This window comes from Suillus fuscotomentosus, assembly GCF_016647785.1.
Source record: "Suillus fuscotomentosus strain FC203 chromosome Unknown F5891scaffold_14, whole genome shotgun sequence".
In the NCBI taxonomy this organism is placed as follows: Eukaryota; Fungi; Basidiomycota; class Agaricomycetes; order Boletales; family Suillaceae; genus Suillus; species Suillus fuscotomentosus.
In genome coordinates, this window is record NW_024539526.1 from 1 (window position 1) to 19,935 (window position 19,935).

At 46.9% G+C, this 19,935-nt stretch overlaps 3 protein-coding genes across 3 annotated transcripts; 2 read left to right on the forward strand and 1 right to left on the reverse strand.

The window, feature by feature from the left end:
* Positions 1-10,321: 10,321 nt before the first annotated feature.
* On the reverse strand, positions 10,322-10,687 carry F5891DRAFT_1185634 (SPX domain-containing protein; the record flags this gene model as incomplete). The annotated part of the gene is made up of 3 exons (XM_041366571.1): positions 10,322-10,438; positions 10,492-10,516; positions 10,569-10,687. The coding sequence occupies 3 exons, from the start codon at positions 10,685-10,687 to the stop codon at positions 10,322-10,324; spliced, it is 261 nt and encodes an 86-aa protein (XP_041228562.1).
* Positions 10,688-12,079: 1,392 nt separating this feature from the next.
* F5891DRAFT_111003 (uncharacterized protein) lies at positions 12,080-16,778 on the forward strand. Its single transcript, XM_041363704.1, has 18 exons — positions 12,080-12,158; positions 12,213-12,474; positions 12,525-12,977; positions 13,031-13,157; positions 13,210-13,422; positions 13,478-13,684; positions 13,733-13,867; positions 13,916-14,036; positions 14,091-14,535; positions 14,584-14,709; positions 14,754-14,871; positions 14,921-15,444; positions 15,493-15,619; positions 15,670-15,866; positions 15,916-16,052; positions 16,101-16,209; positions 16,266-16,409; positions 16,470-16,778. Coding segments are annotated over exons 1-18 (3,642 nt in total). The 5' UTR covers positions 12,080-12,156; the 3' UTR covers positions 16,665-16,778.
* Positions 16,779-16,827: 49 nt separating this feature from the next.
* On the forward strand, positions 16,828-19,918 carry F5891DRAFT_1019747 (uncharacterized protein). Its single transcript, XM_041361101.1, has 10 exons — positions 16,828-16,938; positions 16,995-17,166; positions 17,218-17,512; positions 17,567-17,881; positions 17,934-18,092; positions 18,150-18,389; positions 18,443-19,020; positions 19,075-19,342; positions 19,397-19,606; positions 19,666-19,918. The coding sequence occupies exons 1-10, from the start codon at positions 16,905-16,907 to the stop codon at positions 19,687-19,689; spliced, it is 2,295 nt and encodes a 764-aa protein (XP_041228564.1). The 5' UTR covers positions 16,828-16,904; the 3' UTR covers positions 19,690-19,918.
* Positions 19,919-19,935: the final 17 nt, after the last annotated feature.

Below are 19,935 nucleotides of genomic sequence, written 5' to 3' on the forward strand. Positions count from 1 at the left end.
ACCCTAACTAACTAACCCCTAACCCTAACTAACCCTAACTAACTAACCCTAACTAACCTACTAACTAACCCTAACTAACCCTAACTAACCTAACTAACCCTAACTAACCCTAACTAACTTAACCTAACTTCCTAAGCCCTAACCCTAACTAGCCTAACCGCCTTACGGTCTAACTAACCGTTGTTTAAAATACGTAACGTTATTAATAGTTCTTCTATTCGTAATCAGGTCCTTGTGACAGATGTCACGTGACCGGTTGTCGTTCCGATATTTGTTTATGGAACTTCTATTACGTAATAGGTCTAGACCTTCGGTCCAGACTCGGATCAAACTATTTTTGCCTCTTACTCATTGTAGATTGTGTACGCCTGTTTACCTTTTTATAGAGTTTGACATCTGTGAGAGATTTTTAATGGCGGCCTTCGGCCACCTGCTGCGGCACTAAAAATACTTTTAGGCTTATTAACGTTGATAACATTATTAGACATGATACGATACTTCTTATCTTCGATAAACCTTCGTACTCAGACACATACTCCTCTCGAATATGTGTGTCCCCTCCTATTTAACCAGCTAGAAAACTGATGAGAGTACCATACTCGAAATACCACCTCAGACTACCTAGTAGCCGGGGGTATTTTTTCTAGTTTATCTCTTCAGTTACTTGTGCGCCCACCAGCGTTTTTACCCCCTAACCAATCCATTCTTACCGCACGCTATGAACCATCCCATTCCTCGTTACCCGGCCACCAGAATGACTTCACCTGGTGTTGCCGCCGCCGCGTTCGCTGCCACGAACAGTGCGGATCCCGGCAAGGAAAGGGCTTCGGCCCTGTCCTTCGTCGATTCTGTCTCCGAGGTCATCTTGACCATAGAGCAGGAATATCGGGAGTTGCTTCGGACGAAGCTCAACACCCTTGCCGATGACGCTCGCCGCGCCGTCACTCTTGACTCCTCTCTGAGGAAGTTGCAAGAGCACGAGGCAAAGGGGACCTTCCCACCCTTCATCGAAGGGACCAAGGAACCTAAGCTCCAGGCGAGCAAAGAGTTCCTTGCTGCGCAAGGCGAACAACTGGCGGCCATTAAAACCGGCCTAAAGGACTTCAAAAAGGGCGCCCTCACGACAGCTATCACGCTGAAGAACAATGAGGTGCAGTCCGTGCGCTCTCGGCTGGCACCCGAGGTCTTCGTCCCACCTTTGGTGGACATTGTCAAAGCCCGGTACGCTCAGATCAAGGATCACGTACGCGAACCGGTGTGGGCAGAGGCGGGGGAAGGTGAAAACCCGGTCGACGGCGACGTCGACATGGACACCGAACCCGGGCAACTTAAAATAGTAGCCTGGCGTGAAAGCCCCCGGACGAAAGAAGTCGTTAGACGACTTATTTTAGACTTGCCATCTATCGGAATGCGCATCGTTATGTTAGCACAAGCCGCCGAAGATAGGAACGCCGCAACTCAAGCGGCTAAAAAAGTCTTGAAAGCCAAGGCAGACGTGGAGATGGGTGACGCAACCGCTGTAAACGCGGGACCATCCTCCTCCAACAAGAGCGTTAAGGCTCTTGTCGACAAGGCTGTCGCTGCTGCCTTAAAAAATGCTTCTGGCCCCGCTTCCAAGGGGCCGGTCAAGAAGGTACGGACCTCGGTCCCTCTATCGACTCAACTGACCCAACTCCATCTAGAACGCCGCCAAGTCCAAGGGCGGCAAAGGAAAGGAGAAGAAGGACAAACCCAAGGCCGAAGCCGCTGCCCAGAACGCCGGCAAGAAGAAGACCAAGGGGAAGCCGTCCGGAAAGGGAAAGAAGCATGGCAACGAGAAGTAGAAGACTGGCTCCTCACGCAACCTATCAGGTACGATCACCCATCATCTTGGCCCGATCTTATCTTAGAATTAAACCCTGATAGCGCTGTTCGGATACTGCACACTTTCGTGCCTCTTAACGTACTAGAGGCGAGTAGATATCGATCGTATGTACATGTAGGACCTGGTGTCCAAATAGATGAAACTTCTTCTTCGATTCTTCGTGAATTAAGTCTATCGTATAAATATATGTTCCCCACGCTTCAAAACTCTAAGTTATTGTTAGATGCGTATGAAGACTTCGCCGACAGGCTAAGATGGAAACTCCGCTTTATTTATAAAGCTTTCCATGGGAACTACGAAGACAGACCCTTTGACCCAGACTATCGGATTATTAAAGAGCGTGTGCCCTGTGATCCGATCCCTTACCAAGGAATAGAATCCGCCATTAGTGCCGGTCGCGACTATGTCAGGAATTGTACCCTGAGCGCTATACCGCCTAAAATCAACGAACTTGAAACCACAGTTCCACGAGGCCGAATCTACCGCTGGTTGATAGAACACAATTGCTTGGTTCTTCCAACGGATAAAAATCTAGGCGCTTGCGTCGTAACGGTTAACTGGTACAAGGATCAATGTATGCAACTATTAAGTAATAGACTAGACTATGAAATAATTGACGATGCAACTCGTCTAGCCATACTATCGAGACAACGAATTTCCATACTCGCGTTAAGCGACTTGGCGGCAAATGCTTTAGGGCACCAGCAGCTAAGTGCGTTCTTACAACAATTTATTGTTGGGGTGGAGGAAGGCGAAACTGAGGATGACGCTCATATGCGTGTTAAACTCCCAAAGTTTTACGGTATTCCAAAAATACATAAGGTACCGACCAAATTTAGGCCGATCGTACCTTGCCATTCTGCAATGCAGAACCCCGCTGCTAAATTCGTCTCAAAATATCTCAAACCCATAATAGAATCATCTCCATATATTCTTGGCGGGTCGAAGCAGTTAGCTCAGCTTCTTAATCAATTTAACGAGATATCAGGCAAACGTAAATTCTATATTGTCACCGGCGATGTGGTAGCTTTCTACCCCAACGTTCCTGTCGACAAAGGTATCGAGGCGGTCTTAGACCTATGGGACGAGCATTACGCTATTGATCCCGAACCTATTCCACGCCATATGCTCGAACTCGCATTAGAAGTTGCCTTAAATAACCTTATCGTCCAATTTGGCGAACAAACGTACAAACAAACCCGTGGCTTAGCCATGGGCGTAGCGTGCTCCCCCGATGTTGCAAACTTATTCGGGCATTTCCATGAAGCGCTCATTGTACCTAATCTTAACAAATTACTGTTCTATAGACGGTATATAGATGACGTGTTCGCATTAGTCGAAGCTAATTCAGAAATAGAAGCGTATAATTATATGCGCGATAATCTTGTTTTAGAAGGCTGCCAAATCGGTTGGGAAGTCTCTCAGCATCACGCTGTATTTTTAGACATGTTTGTGTATCGTGATCCATTCACTAACAACGTAGAACACATGCCTTATCGTAAGAGACTAAACCATTTCGAACGAATCCCCTGGGACTCAGCACACCCATATGACGTGAAGAAAGGCACGTTCATAGGTGAGCTAAGCCGCCTAGCCACTTTGTCCAGTAAAATAGAATACTACCGGACCGCGATCTCAGATCTATGCTGTGTTTACATATCGCGAGGCTATCCGGCATCGGTTATTAATAACTGGTCTAGACAGTACGCTACCAAAAAATGGGAAGCACGTCTATTGACAAGAGCGGTATCAGAGGATCCCATTCTTGTAGTCAAAACCGAATTTAATACCGCATGGGATTGGTTCAGCATTAAAAGCTTAGAGGATACCATTATGCATAAGCTAAATCGTTATAGGAACGATTTCGTGTCCGGTGTGTATGGGACGCAAAACACACCGGTGTACCAAGATAGATTGACCGAATGGCTCGTGCCCGCTCACGCTCCGGCTCCTGACGTACTCGAACATCTGGGCCTCCCACGGGAAGCACTTTTGATTAGGGACGTTAGTGTAGTAGGCGGCGTTAAAGCCGAGTCGGCCGCGATATTAGATCTTGGCAATTATGTAATGGGAAATGCAAGGTGGCTTGTATCGCGCAAAAGAACACAAAATTTTGCCGATCTAGCATCACTCTGGAGAAATTCCCTCCTCAAAATAGCATTAGAACAGGACGATTTTATTCCTCCTGTTGAAATATAGATATACACTTAGCGTGCGCGCCACAGCGAAGCCCTACGGAGGGTCCCTAAGTGCAGGTAACGCAACCATACGAACGAGGGTGAAGCTAAGTTCGAAAGTCCTCTCCGTCCGGCGGGTTTCCTCCGGGAGATTTGCCTTGCTTTAATGCAAAGGATGGCGGGCTAAGTGGTGAATTGACATCGACCAGAAGGGAGCTACTCCTACTGGGTTCAGTCATGCGCGTATGTTTACGCAACTTGTGCTGGCGGGCACTGTGCATAGTGGAGGTAACGGCTCCCGATGTGTGGTGACTTCCTATAAAGCTTAGCGCCGGAAAAGCGGCGCGGGTAGAAATCTATATATATTCTTTATCTAATTTTAATGCTTCGGACACTTTTAATGTTGTCTTTATACGTATGCGGTCATTTTTACGATATGACGCTAGGAGCCAGAGATGGCTGTACGGAACTGATCGGTTCCCGTACATGGCTTTTTCAAGGAAGCCCCCCTAAGCCTAACTAACTTAACCTAACTTCCTAAGCCCTAACCCTAACTAGCCTAACCGCCTTACGGTCTAACTAACCGTTGTTTAAAAATACGTAACGTTATTAATAGTTCTTCTATTCGTAATCAGGTCCTTGTGACAGATGTCACGTGACCGGTTGTCGTTCCGATATTTGTTTATGGAACTTCTATTACGTAATAGGTCTAGACCTTCGGTCCAGACTCGGATCAAACTATTTTTGCCTCTTACTCATTGTAGATTGTGTACGCCTGTTTACCTTTTTATAGAGTTTGACATCTGTGAGAGATTTTTAATGGCGGCCTTCGGCCACCTGCTGCGGCACTAAAAATACTTTTAGGCTTATTAACGTTGATAACATTATTAGACATGATACGATACTTCTTATCTTCGATAAACCTTCGTACTCAGACACATACTCCTCTCGAATATGTGTGTCCCCTCCTATTTAACCAGCTAGAAAACTGATGAGAGTACCATACTCGAAATACCACCTCAGACTACCTAGTAGCCGGGGGTATTTTTTCTAGTTTATCTCTTCAGTTACTTGTGCGCCCACCAGCGTTTTTACCCCCTAAGCCCCCGGACGAAAGAAGTCGTTAGACGACTTATTTTAGACTTGCCATCTATCGGAATGCGCATCGTTATGTTAGCACAAGCCGCCGAAGATAGGAACGCCGCAACTCAAGCGGCTAAAAAAGTCTTGAAAGCCAAGGCAGACGTGGAGATGGGTGACGCAACCGCTGTAAACGCGGGACCATCCTCCTCCAACAAGAGCGTTAAGGCTCTTGTCGACAAGGCTGTCGCTGCTGCCTTAAAAAATGCTTCTGGCCCCGCTTCCAAGGGGCCGGTCAAGAAGGTACGGACCTCGGTCCCTCTATCGACTCAACTGACCCAACTCCATCTAGAACGCCGCCAAGTCCAAGGGCGGCAAAGGAAAGGAGAAGAAGGACAAACCCAAGGCCGAAGCCGCTGCCCAGAACGCCGGCAAGAAGAAGACCAAGGGGAAGCCGTCCGGAAAGGGAAAGAAGCATGGCAACGAGAAGTAGAAGACTGGCTCCTCACGCAACCTATCAGGTACGATCACCCATCATCTTGGCCCGATCTTATCTTAGAATTAAACCCTGATAGCGCTGTTCGGATACTGCACACTTTCGTGCCTCTTAACGTACTAGAGGCGAGTAGATATCGATCGTATGTACATGTAGGACCTGGTGTCCAAATAGATGAAACTTCTTCTTCGATTCTTCGTGAATTAAGTCTATCGTATAAATATATGTTCCCCACGCTTCAAAACTCTAAGTTATTGTTAGATGCGTATGAAGACTTCGCCGACAGGCTAAGATGGAAACTCCGCTTTATTTATAAAGCTTTCCATGGGAACTACGAAGACAGACCCTTTGACCCAGACTATCGGATTATTAAAGAGCGTGTGCCCTGTGATCCGATCCCTTACCAAGGAATAGAATCCGCCATTAGTGCCGGTCGCGACTATGTCAGGAATTGTACCCTGAGCGCTATACCGCCTAAAATCAACGAACTTGAAACCACAGTTCCACGAGGCCGAATCTACCGCTGGTTGATAGAACACAATTGCTTGGTTCTTCCAACGGATAAAAATCTAGGCGCTTGCGTCGTAACGGTTAACTGGTACAAGGATCAATGTATGCAACTATTAAGTAATAGACTAGACTATGAAATAATTGACGATGCAACTCGTCTAGCCATACTATCGAGACAACGAATTTCCATACTCGCGTTAAGCGACTTGGCGGCAAATGCTTTAGGGCACCAGCAGCTAAGTGCGTTCTTACAACAATTTATTGTTGGGGTGGAGGAAGGCGAAACTGAGGATGACGCTCATATGCGTGTTAAACTCCCAAAGTTTTACGGTATTCCAAAAATACATAAGGTACCGACCAAATTTAGGCCGATCGTACCTTGCCATTCTGCAATGCAGAACCCCGCTGCTAAATTCGTCTCAAAATATCTCAAACCCATAATAGAATCATCTCCATATATTCTTGGCGGGTCGAAGCAGTTAGCTCAGCTTCTTAATCAATTTAACGAGATATCAGGCAAACGTAAATTCTATATTGTCACCGGCGATGTGGTAGCTTTCTACCCCAACGTTCCTGTCGACAAAGGTATCGAGGCGGTCTTAGACCTATGGGACGAGCATTACGCTATTGATCCCGAACCTATTCCACGCCATATGCTCGAACTCGCATTAGAAGTTGCCTTAAATAACCTTATCGTCCAATTTGGCGAACAAACGTACAAACAAACCCGTGGCTTAGCCATGGGCGTAGCGTGCTCCCCCGATGTTGCAAACTTATTCGGGCATTTCCATGAAGCGCTCATTGTACCTAATCTTAACAAATTACTGTTCTATAGACGGTATATAGATGACGTGTTCGCATTAGTCGAAGCTAATTCAGAAATAGAAGCGTATAATTATATGCGCGATAATCTTGTTTTAGAAGGCTGCCAAATCGGTTGGGAAGTCTCTCAGCATCACGCTGTATTTTTAGACATGTTTGTGTATCGTGATCCATTCACTAACAACGTAGAACACATGCCTTATCGTAAGAGACTAAACCATTTCGAACGAATCCCCTGGGACTCAGCACACCCATATGACGTGAAGAAAGGCACGTTCATAGGTGAGCTAAGCCGCCTAGCCACTTTGTCCAGTAAAATAGAATACTACCGGACCGCGATCTCAGATCTATGCTGTGTTTACATATCGCGAGGCTATCCGGCATCGGTTATTAATAACTGGTCTAGACAGTACGCTACCAAAAAATGGGAAGCACGTCTATTGACAAGAGCGGTATCAGAGGATCCCATTCTTGTAGTCAAAACCGAATTTAATACCGCATGGGATTGGTTCAGCATTAAAAGCTTAGAGGATACCATTATGCATAAGCTAAATCGTTATAGGAACGATTTCGTGTCCGGTGTGTATGGGACGCAAAACACACCGGTGTACCAAGATAGATTGACCGAATGGCTCGTGCCCGCTCACGCTCCGGCTCCTGACGTACTCGAACATCTGGGCCTCCCACGGGAAGCACTTTTGATTAGGGACGTTAGTGTAGTAGGCGGCGTTAAAGCCGAGTCGGCCGCGATATTAGATCTTGGCAATTATGTAATGGGAAATGCAAGGTGGCTTGTATCGCGCAAAAGAACACAAAATTTTGCCGATCTAGCATCACTCTGGAGAAATTCCCTCCTCAAAATAGCATTAGAACAGGACGATTTTATTCCTCCTGTTGAAATATAGATATACACTTAGCGTGCGCGCCACAGCGAAGCCCTACGGAGGGTCCCTAAGTGCAGGTAACGCAACCATACGAACGAGGGTGAAGCTAAGTTCGAAAGTCCTCTCCGTCCGGCGGGTTTCCTCCGGGAGATTTGCCTTGCTTTAATGCAAAGGATGGCGGGCTAAGTGGTGAATTGACATCGACCAGAAGGGAGCTACTCCTACTGGGTTCAGTCATGCGCGTATGTTTACGCAACTTGTGCTGGCGGGCACTGTGCATAGTGGAGGTAACGGCTCCCGATGTGTGGTGACTTCCTATAAAGCTTAGCGCCGGAAAAGCGGCGCGGGTAGAAATCTATATATATTCTTTATCTAATTTTAATGCTTCGGACACTTTTAATGTTGTCTTTATACGTATGCGGTCATTTTTACGATATGACGCTAGGAGCCAGAGATGGCTGTACGGAACTGATCGGTTCCCGTACATGGCTTTTTCAAGGAAGCCCCCCTAAGCCTAACTAACTTAACCTAACTTCCTAAGCCCTAACCCTAACTAGCCTAACCGCCTTACGGTCTAACTAACCGTTGTTTAAAAATACGTAACGTTATTAATAGTTCTTCTATTCGTAATCAGGTCCTTGTGACAGATGTCACGTGACCGGTTGTCGTTCCGATATTTGTTTATGGAACTTCTATTACGTAATAGGTCTAGACCTTCGGTCCAGACTCGGATCAAACTATTTTTGCCTCTTACTCATTGTAGATTGTGTACGCCTGTTTACCTTTTTATAGAGTTTGACATCTGTGAGAGATTTTTAATGGCGGCCTTCGGCCACCTGCTGCGGCACTAAAAATACTTTTAGGCTTATTAACGTTGATAACATTATTAGACATGATACGATACTTCTTATCTTCGATAAACCTTCGTACTCAGACACATACTCCTCTCGAATATGTGTGTCCCCTCCTATTTAACCAGCTAGAAAACTGATGAGAGTACCATACTCGAAATACCACCTCAGACTACCTAGTAGCCGGGGGTATTTTTTCTAGTTTATCTCTTCAGTTACTTGTGCGCCCACCAGCGTTTTTACCCCCTAACGCGATATTAGATCTTGGCAATTATGTAATGGGAAATGCAAGGTGGCTTGTATCGCGCAAAAGAACACAAAATTTTGCCGATCTAGCATCACTCTGGAGAAATTCCCTCCTCAAAATAGCATTAGAACAGGACGATTTTATTCCTCCTGTTGAAATATAGATATACACTTAGCGTGCGCGCCACAGCGAAGCCCTACGGAGGGTCCCTAAGTGCAGGTAACGCAACCATACGAACGAGGGTGAAGCTAAGTTCGAAAGTCCTCTCCGTCCGGCGGGTTTCCTCCGGGAGATTTGCCTTGCTTTAATGCAAAGGATGGCGGGCTAAGTGGTGAATTGACATCGACCAGAAGGGAGCTACTCCTACTGGGTTCAGTCATGCGCGTATGTTTACGCAACTTGTGCTGGCGGGCACTGTGCATAGTGGAGGTAACGGCTCCCGATGTGTGGTGACTTCCTATAAAGCTTAGCGCCGGAAAAGCGGCGCGGGTAGAAATCTATATATATTCTTTATCTAATTTTAATGCTTCGGACACTTTTAATATTGTCTTTATACGTATGCGGTCATTTTTACGATATGACGCTAGGAGCCAGAGATGGCTGTACGGAACTGATCGGTTCCCGTACATGGCTTTTTCAAGGAAGCCCCCCTAAGCCTAACTAACTTAACCTAACTTCCTAAGCCCTAACCCTAACTAGCCTAACCGCCTTACGGTCTAACTAACCGTTGTTTAAAAATACGTAACGTTATTAATAGTTCTTCTATTCGTAATCAGGTCCTTGTGACAGATGTCACGTGACCGGTTGTCGTTCCGATATTTGTTTATGGAACTTCTATTACGTAATAGGTCTAGACCTTCGGTCCAGACTCGGATCAAACTATTTTTGCCTCTTACTCATTGTAGATTGTGTACGCCTGTTTACCTTTTTATAGAGTTTGACATCTGTGAGAGATTTTTAATGGCGGCCTTCGGCCACCTGCTGCGGCACTAAAAATACTTTTAGGCTTATTAACGTTGATAACATTATTAGACATGATACGATACTTCTTATCTTCGATAAACCTTCGTACTCAGACACATACTCCTCTCGAATATGTGTGTCCCCTCCTATTTAACCAGCTAGAAAACTGATGAGAGTACCATACTCGAAATACCACCTCAGACTACCTAGTAGCCGGGGGTATTTTTTCTAGTTTATCTCTTCAGTTACTTGTGCGCCCACCAGCGTTTTTACCCCCTAACTAACCCTAACTAACCCTAACTAACCCTAACTAACCCTAACTAACCCTAACTAACCCTAACTAACCCTAACTAACCTAACTAACCCTAACTAACCCTAACTAACCCTAACTAACCCTAACTAACCCTAACTAACTTGTCTCCATTTGTCACGCATTTGGTATAGAGCTCGTGAGTCGGGAGATGGCATCTGACATTCTGGCTTTCGACTCTTCCGTGAAGGGTGCAGAGGTTTCTACAACTTCGTGCATGTAACGGTCTTTGAGCTGAAGAAAATAATGAGCTACAAATGAACGAGGTACGATAAAATGCTAGATACTTCGCCATACACGACTTTGTCATACCTGGAGAAACCCTTTCAACAAATATTGCGCGAACCAGATAGAACCAACTCACTTTTTCAAAATCTTGCTGAAGCCAGAGTAATTGACCTCCACATAAGATTTCAGCGAGGATAAAGTGATGTAAAGGTTGGTAATTTTTCGCTTGAAGAAGTAGCCGGGCATCCAAGGCATAGCTGCCCTTTGCGGTCCAGATGGTATCTCCAGTAGATGTTGTGTTATCCTTCACAGTCCTCAGCCGGCTACCCAGGCTGCGAGCTCTCCCCGTCGGCGACATGCTACTGTTTGCATCACGCGAACCAGATACAGCCCGTGAGGCCGACCATGGGCGCGGGGCAACGGACAAGACACTTGCATCTAGATCTCCCGCCTCGCTGGAAGAGACGCTAAAGCAGCGATTTGTGGATTCCTCGCGAATAGAACCTGCTCAATGAGCGTTAGCTGGACATGACAAGGTATTGCAAGGCAGACCTGTTGCAAAACGTGTTCCATAACCGACGGAGGTGGATTTGTGGCGCCTGCGTCGGGGTGAGACAAAAGCTCACTACAGGCTGAACATTGAAGAAGACTGGGACGGCGGTCGAGGTGATCAAGTCCTGGGTGTGGATTAACGTTCCAAAGGGAGTGTGGCTTAGTTTCTGCAGCGTCTAATTCGGACTCCGTTGAATCGATATCTGTGTTATAGGATGGGACAAGGGATATGAAGTTGTGAGAATGTAAACAATGCAGTACTACGATGAACTCACATAAAAGATTGCCTGTGAGCCTTACTGTATGTCTGCTAGGGAAGCCCAGCATCAGTCAAACCTCCGATTCCTTTTGCAGCTTACAGCTACCTTCATATCGATAGGCAAATAGGGCTGCCAGGCCCATGTACTTGCAAATTAGTCTTTCCTCGACAATGCCAAACATTCCCATGTGAAAGTGGGTGGCAAATTTACGCTGATTGTTGCGATGCTTAACAATATATTACTTTAAATATCATTCTCATTTGTTCACAGGTTCTCTGATGACTGTTGTCGGCTTTAAATTTGTATGTGTTGGGAGCAGTTCATTGTCTTGCATGGCGGAGCGACGTAGTATCTCTTACAACTTAGTATATGGTCATGCCACGCAGGCGTTTGAAGTACATGAGCGCCGACTACGTAGTAGCAGCAGCTACGCGGTTGAGGCACCCACAATACAGAGCATATGACGACAAACGAGTACTTGTTGAATGCGAGAATTATATGGACCACGAAATCTGTGAGAGGGGGGGCGAAAAGAAGACCGAGTTGAAGAATGTTCAGCGAAACGTCGGGGAAGTAAGGAAGCTGGTGGAGTTACATTTCGAGGAGAGGAACGCCAGGAGCATGCAGCATAGTACAATGCACTACAAAGAAGTGGTGACTCAGATCGATTGCATATACCTACAAATGATATCATGCAAGGCGGACGTCGACGCACAGATGACTAGATAAACACTGAAGCTTGAAGCAGTAAGGTAGACTCAAGCGTTGTTAACGTTTGTGTAAGAATTGCCTCGGAATCAATAATGGATTGCGTAAGCTGCAGGAGCTTACTTAGAAATTTCGCCACGACTGAGTATAGCACGACAATCTAGACAGAAGACTCACAGTATCTGGGTACCCGGCGCCGCGAACATGCAAGTGGTATCTTGTTTGGTTTTTTGGATTGTGACTAACTTGCTGAACTGCAGGGCCTCTGTTACCGTGCAGTCTAATGAGATTGCTAAAGCCAGCTTACATGTCGCCCTTCCATGGTACACCCATTTGTACACCATTCCATTCCTCTCGCTCTATCCGCTTCTCGCGTACGCGTATTATATCAAGTACGATGACTGGTTGCAAAGCGAGGAGTGGACTTTTTTGGCTTGTGTATCTCTGGGCGCAGGTCATGCTTTAAGTTTCCTGGTCACTCGATGGAGTGCCGGCGCGAAAGCATGGATAACAACACGAAAGGTGTGCATTTATGTTTAAAAATGTAGATACCATCCTCATATACCCTAAAGGCGCGGTCTATCGAGGATGCAGACTGTATACGCTTGGTTCCTCACGTCCATCGTGGTCAAGGCGAGATTGTTCCATTGCTCAAGAGTGTTCCATCGGAGCCAATGTCCTACACGTTCAACTACCAGCGAGATACTTACGTTGTAGCCGGCAAGAATCCCATCGTGTTCACCCGCCTCCCGTACCCATCTACCCAGCGTCCATCATTGTCTTCCTTTTTACAACCCACCGGCCTCAATCTGGATGCAATTCCACCTCTGAAGTCACTATATGGCAAAAATGAATTCAACATTCCGATCCCCTCTTTCTCGGAGCTTTTCGCTGAACATGCGACGGCTCCCTTCTTCGTTTTCCAAATATTTTGTGTTGCGCTCTGGTGCCTGGATGAGTATTGGTACTACAGCTTGTTCACGCTATTCATGCTTGTCATGTTTGAGTGCACCGTTGTCTGGCAGGCGCGTTTTTTCTTTCTTCCCGTTAGCAACTCCCAAGTTAACTTCCCTTGTAGCGCGTGAAAACTCTGACGGAATTCCGTACGATGGCTGTCGCTCCGTATCCCATTCAATGCTACCGGCATTCACAATGGATCACCGTCCAGTCTGACGAGCTTCTCCCCGGAGACCTTGTTTCTGTTGGTTAGTGTCGTCTGTCCATTGTCGATATTAATTCACTAACGTATCATCACAGCACGACAGCAGTCTGAAACGGTAGTTCCTGCTGATATCCTTCTCATTCAAGGCACATGCATCGTCAACGAAGCCATGTTGTCGGGAGAATCTACACCGCTACTCAAGGAATCTATCCAGCTTCTCGATAGCGGAGACAAACTTGACGTCGACGGTGCGCACAAGAACACGGTCCTGTTCAGTGGAACAAAGGTGCTCCAAGCAAGCTCAACGGGTACGTCGAATACTTGCAGTTTCTTTCTTTGTTAATGTTGTTATTCGGCTCTCAGGTCAAGGACAAGTCACCGCAGCGACTCCGGATGGTGGATGTCTAGGACTTGTTTTGAGAACTGGTTTTGGCACAGCCCAGGGGCAACTTGTGAGGACGATGATATTCTCAACTGAACGCGTATCTGCAAATAATTTCGAATCATTCCTCTTTATCGGATTCTTGCTCATTTTCGCGATTGCCGCTAGCTGGTATGTTTGGGTGAAGGGTACGTGTTATCTCTTGTGTATTGGGCACTAATCACGAGTATACATAGGCATCGAGCGTGATCTCAAAAAGTCCAAGCTCTTGCTTGATTGCGTGCTTATCATTACGAGTGTCGTCCCCCCAGAATTGCCTATGGAGCTTTCTTTGGCCGTGAATGCGTCCTTGGTTGCTCTGTCAAAATTTGGTATATCAAGTTTCGTTTTCTAATGATTTATCTCACTATGTTTACCAGCCATATTCTGCACCGAGCCATTCCGTATCCCGTATGCTGGTCGCGTCGATATTTGTTGCTTCGACAAAACGGGAACCATCACCGCAGAGAACTTGGTCTTAGAGGGTGTTGCTGGTATAGAGTTGGTATCCCATATTTAATCAACATCTCCCCGCTAATATTCACACAATTCTAGCGGATCAGACAAACTCAAGCTTGTGGACGTGAAGGACACTGCCAAGTATACCACCCTCTGTTTGGCTGCGGCACATGCACTCGTTCGCCTCGATGATGGCACAGTTGTTGGAGACCCAATGGAGAAAACGACCTTAGAAGCTCTTGATTGGCACCTTACGAACGGTGACCAAGTAGCGCCATCTTCCGCCAAGTCGCCCAATGCGTCGAGGATTTTCATTCGGCGCCGGTTTCAGTTTTCGTCGGCTCTTAAGCGCATGTCCACGGTGTCGAGCTTGCCCAGCGGCAAGGTTCTTGTCGCTGTTAAAGGTGCACCGGAAACGATCAAAGGCATGCTCGCGGAAGTCCCCGAATGGTATGATGTGACATACAAGTGGTATACTAGGCGTGGCAGTCGTGTTTTGGCTTTAGGAACGAAGGAGATGGATGTCATGTCGACCGACAAGGTTAGTCATAGTCTGATAACTGCATCTGCGTTGTTCACAGTTACTTAGATCAATAAACTATCTCGCGAGAATGCTGAGAGCAGCCTTATGTTTGCAGGATTTTTAGTCTTTCATTGTCCTCTCAAGCCAGATGCTGTTGAAACACTCAAGATGCTTGCCGACTCATCACACAGGGTAAGTCATTCGTTCGATATGGGACTTTACTCATTGCAGAGTAGTGCATTATGATCACTGGCGACAACCCATTAACGGCGGTCCATGTCGCACGTGACGTCGAAATCGTCGATCGCGATGCGCTGATTCTGGATTTGCGAGAGAACCCCGCACATGAAGCAGGTGGGTTCGTTATCATTGCAGCCCCTACACCCAGTAACGTTTGTCACAGATTTGGTCTGGCGCACTGTGGATGAAACTAAGATTATTTCGGTGGATCCGTCTCAACCTTTGGACCAACGCCTTTTCGACGAGTACGATATCTGCATTACCGGTGCCGCCATGAAGCAATTCGAATCTCGTCCTTCATGGAATGACTTGGTACAGAATACCTGGGTTTATGCTCGTGTCTCGCCCACGCAGAAGGAATTCATCCTTACCAGTCTTAAGACGCTTGGTTACACCACGCTCATGGCTGGAGACGGCACCAATGACGTCGGTGCACTCAAACAGGCTCATATCGGTGTAGCTCTTCTTGATGGCACACCCGAAGATCTCCAGAAAATAGCGGAACACCAGAAGGTTGAGCGGGTCAAGAAGGTCTACGAGAGTCAGCTGAAGATGTCGGCAAGGTTTGGACAGGTGCCACCACCTGTGCCTCCTGCTATTGCGCATCTCTTCCCAGATGTTGTTGAGGCACAGAAAAAAGCCGCAGAGAATTTACAAGTCGCACGTAAGAAGAATCCGATGGAGAAGGTGGCGTTATCATCCCTGTGAGGCTTCGCTTGGCTCACCGTATTCTAGTTCGACCTTGCCTCAATCACTGATGCTATGGCCAACATGGAAGGCGATGAGGATGTTCCTCAGATCAAACTTGGAGACGCTTCATGTGCCGCCCCATTCACGTCGAAGTTGTCCCATGTCGCTGCCAGTGAGTTTGTGTACATTTACCGTGCAAGGTTCCTGCTGAACTTTGAACAGTTACCCACATTATCAGGCAAGGTCGCTGTACTTTAGTCGCCACCATCCAGATGTACAAGATTTTGGCGCTGAACTGCCTGATCACTGCGTACAGCTTGTCGGTTCAGTATCTTGATGGCATCAAATTTGGTGATTATCAGGTAACCGTTAGCGGAATGTTGATGTCCGTCTGTTTTCTCTGCATCTCTCGGGCCAAGGTGGGTTCTTGCTTGATTTTTGGTAGTTATACTGAGTGTTTGACAACAGCCGGTTGAAAAACTTTCCCGAGAGAGGCCGCTGGGCAACATCTTCAATCTCTATGTGCTATTATCCGTGCTGCTCCAGTTTGCCCTCCACATTATATCGCTCATTTACATTACGAACTTGTCGCATTTCCATGAGCCGTAAGTCTCGATCTCATTCATCCTCACAATATTCTGAGTCCTGTACAGAGCTGGTGTTATTGACCTCGAGGCGAAGTTCGAGCCCAGTCTCTTAAACACTGCCATCTACCTTCTGGGTCTCTCTCAACAGGTTTCGACATTCACTATCAACTTCCAGGTAATTCATTTCGCAGAAGATGCCGAGGTTTGATCCATTGACGGTATCTCTCATAGGGTCGCCCTTTCCGCGAGGGAATCCGCGAGAACTCGAGCTTGTACTGGGGGCTTGTCGGAGCTAGTGCTGTGGCATTCTCTGGAGCTACGGACTTCATGCCTGAGTTGAACCGATGGTTACAGATCGTCGAGATGGAGGGATCGGTACGTCATTTTCCCAATTTTTAGTATGAAAATCTTATCATTGATTCTTCATCCGTCCAGTTCAAGGTGAAGTTAACCAGCGTCATGATCGTCGATTTTGTTGGTTGTTGGGTGATTGAGAAGCTTTGCAAACGCCTGTTTGCAGATCTCGAGCCAAAACCATTAGTCACTCGGGGTAGGGAACGGAGAGAGGCGAGACGGAGGGAGGAGGCGAGACTAGCGGATGAGGCAGCCGCAGAGAAGAAATCTCAGTAAAGACGCTGCATACATATAGCTAGATTCCCCACACAAAGCTTTCGAGATCATCTTAGACTTTTTCAAGTTTTCATATCGAAGATGTCGATGACTTTAAGCTCCGCCTGAAAGACATCCCAATTGGTATACAGATAGATCATACTTTGGAGTGACGTTGCAAGTACTCGTGTTCAGGTCAACTCACCAGGAAAACAGTCGCGTCATTGTAACTTTTATTCGAACCCGTGCGGAGGCGCTGAGATGCTCAATTTTGAAGATGTCGAAGAGCGAGATGGTTTGTTTCATCGATATCTTGTTTAAATTGATCGATTAGCTTATGTTTGATTTCAGGTGTTCGTCTCTCGTGGAATGTATGGCCCTCTTCTCGGATAGAGGCGACGCGGACTGTGGTTCCGATATCAGCACTCTATACTCCATTGAAGCAGCGAGAGGATCTTCCCCCAGTATTATACGAACCCGTGACGTGTAAACCCCCTTGTCGCGCTATTCTCAATCCATATTGGTATGTCTCTTCTCTTCCTTCCTGAAATTCTACTAATGATGCGCCATGCAGTCAAATCGATATCAGAGGCAAACTGTGGATTTGTCCGTTTTGCTTGACCCGCAATCCTTTCCCGCCACATTATAAAGATATCTCTAACACCAATCTACCCGCTGAACTACTTCCCAAGTACACGACGATTGAGTACACGCTATCTCGTCCCGCTCAGGCTCCACCTGTCTTCCTGTTTGTCGTCGATACCTGTCTAGATGCCGATGACCTCAAAGCACTTCGTGACGCTCTTGTCGTCAGTCTCAGCTTGATCCCACCATATGCATTAGTTGGTCTCATTACGTTCGGCACAATGGTGCGTACATACATTTGTTCCCTCATTACTCAAGCTCATTGCTTTAACTACTAGACACAAGTTCACGAGTTGGGCTATGCAGAGTGCAGCAAATCATACGTCTTCCGTGGCGGCAAGGAGTACACACAGAAACAGATTCAGGACATGCTTGGACTCAGTACGACAACTCGCGCCGCACCCCGTGCCGGCCAACCCATGCCCCAACAAGCTTTTGGTGCTGCGCGTTTCCTGCTTCCTGTCCAGCAATGCGAATTTCAACTCACTGGCATTTTGGAGGCACTCGCTCGTGACCCTTGGCCAGTTGCCAATGACAAGCGCGCTTTACGTTGCACTGGTGTGGCCGTCAGTGTAGCCGTTGGACTCCTGGAGGTGAGTTTATCAATTGTGGTGAGGAGAGCGTACGGGTGACAACATAACTCAGACGACTTTCCCTAACACGGGCGCGCGTATAATGGTTTTCGCGGGTGGACCGGCAACGGAGGGTCCAGGGATGGTTGTCAGCAACGAACTCAAGGAGCCTATTCGCTCTCATCACGACATCGAACGGGACAGCGTCAAGCACTACAAACGTGCGGTAAAGGTTTGTCCTGGATCAGTGACACAATGTACCATGGCATCATAGTTTGCTTTGTTTTAGTTCTATGAGGCTCTGGCGAAGAGGGTATCCAACAATGGCCACGCTGTCGATTTGTTTGCTGGTTGCTTGGATCAAGTGGGCTTGCTAGAGATGAAATCATTGCCCAACTCAACAAACGGTGTCATTGTCCTATCTGATTCGTTTGCTACGTCGATCTTCAAGCAAAGCTTCTTGCGCATGTTCAATAAGGACGATCAGGATTTCTTGCAGATGGGTTTTAACGCGACGTTCGACGTACAGGCAAGTCATCTTGCATACTCCTCTACATGACCTTTTGATTTCAATATATTTAGACAACCAAAGAACTGAAAGTTTCTGGCCTCATCGGACATGCAATCTCCGCCGGAAAGAAATCTGCGTGCGTTGGCGAGACAGAGATTGGTATTGGTCAGACGTCAGCCTGGCGAATCAACTCCATTACGCCTAGGACATCTGCTGCTATTTACTTCGAGGTCGTTACTCCTGCGGGCCAGGCATTGTCTCCCGGATCAAGGGGTCTCATTCAATTCGTCACTCATTATCAGCACTCGTCTGGGCAGATGCGTTTGCGTGTCACCACAATCGCTCGAAATTTTGCAGAAGCCAACTCTCCCAGCATTGCTTCTTCCTTCGATCAAGAAGCCTCTGCCGTACTTATGGCGAGAATAGCAGTCTTTAAGGCCGAAATAGACGACTCACCAGACGTTTTACGTTGGCTCGACCGCATGCTCATCCGTCTTTGCCAGAAGTTCGCAGATTACAGGAAGGAAGACCCTGTCAGCTTTAGACTAACGGATAATTTCAGCATTTATCCACAGTTCATGTTCCATCTCCGGAGAAGTCAGTTCTTACAGGTGTTTAACAATAGTCCCGATGAGACTGCATTCTACAGGTCTGTACCTCTGCTGTGCGGTACAATATTTGGATACTGAAGGTCACATGACAGACATATTCTCAACGAAGAAGACGTCAATAACTCGTTGATCATGATTCAACCTACTCTGATGTCATATACATTCGATGTTGAGCCACAGCCTGTCTTGCTCGACAGCGTTTCTATCAAAGCTGATGCTATCCTCCTCCTCGACACCTTCTTCCATATTCTCATTTTCCACGGTGAAACAGTGGCCCAGTGGAGGAAGGCTGGTTACCAAGATCAGGATGGATACGAGAACTTCAAAGAACTGTTGGAGAACCCTGTTACAGATGCTCAGGTGCGATAATTCAGTTTTGGTACTTCTAACTCACTTTGACGGCCATCCACACAGGACTTACTGGTCGATCGCTTCCCTATACCACGTTACATCGTCTGCGACCAGGGTGGCAGTCAAGCTCGATTCCTGCTATCGAAGCTCAATCCGTCGACAACGCACATGTCGACGTCGATGTATGGCACTCCACAAGCCGCGGGCGCTGGCCAGGCAATCTTCACCGACGACGTCAGCTTGCAGGTCTTCATGGAGCACCTGAAACGTCTAGTAAGGGTTTCTACGTTGCTGGTATCACGATACGCGCTTACGAGGGGCTTTTTCGCCAGGCTGTGGGCGCACAAACAAACTGATTGCTGCTTTGTGCACTGGACGCTGTTTATTTTTTGCGTTCGAGAGTTAGCCTTTCGATTATAGTATTGTTGAAAGTGTATCGTAAAATGTCCATTTTTCTGATTTCGTTTCAATCTTCAATGCGGAACTGTATTTGAGGTCTGTTATCTTGTCCAGCCAAACTTTCAGATTGATCAGACTCCATCTTGTGTACAAAATGATCTGCATCCTCAGCTATGCGTATCCCCTGTTTGTTTGAAGTATAA

Bases quoted from the DNA above. Each gene is read 5' to 3' on its own strand.
- F5891DRAFT_111003 (XM_041363704.1), top strand. The intron at 12,475-12,524 runs GTGTGCATTTAT...TATACCCTAAAG, and splicing joins CATGGATAACAACACGAAAG to GCGCGGTCTATCGAGGATGC. The intron at 15,620-15,669 runs GTGAGTTTGTGT...AACTTTGAACAG, and splicing joins GTTGTCCCATGTCGCTGCCA to TTACCCACATTATCAGGCAA.
- F5891DRAFT_1019747 (XM_041361101.1), top strand. From the start codon at position 16,905: ATGCTCAATTTTGAAGATGTCGAAGAGCGAGATG. The intron at 17,167-17,217 runs GTATGTCTCTTC...TGCGCCATGCAG, and splicing joins GCTATTCTCAATCCATATTG to TCAAATCGATATCAGAGGCA. The intron at 19,343-19,396 runs GTGCGATAATTC...CCATCCACACAG, and splicing joins ACCCTGTTACAGATGCTCAG to GACTTACTGGTCGATCGCTT.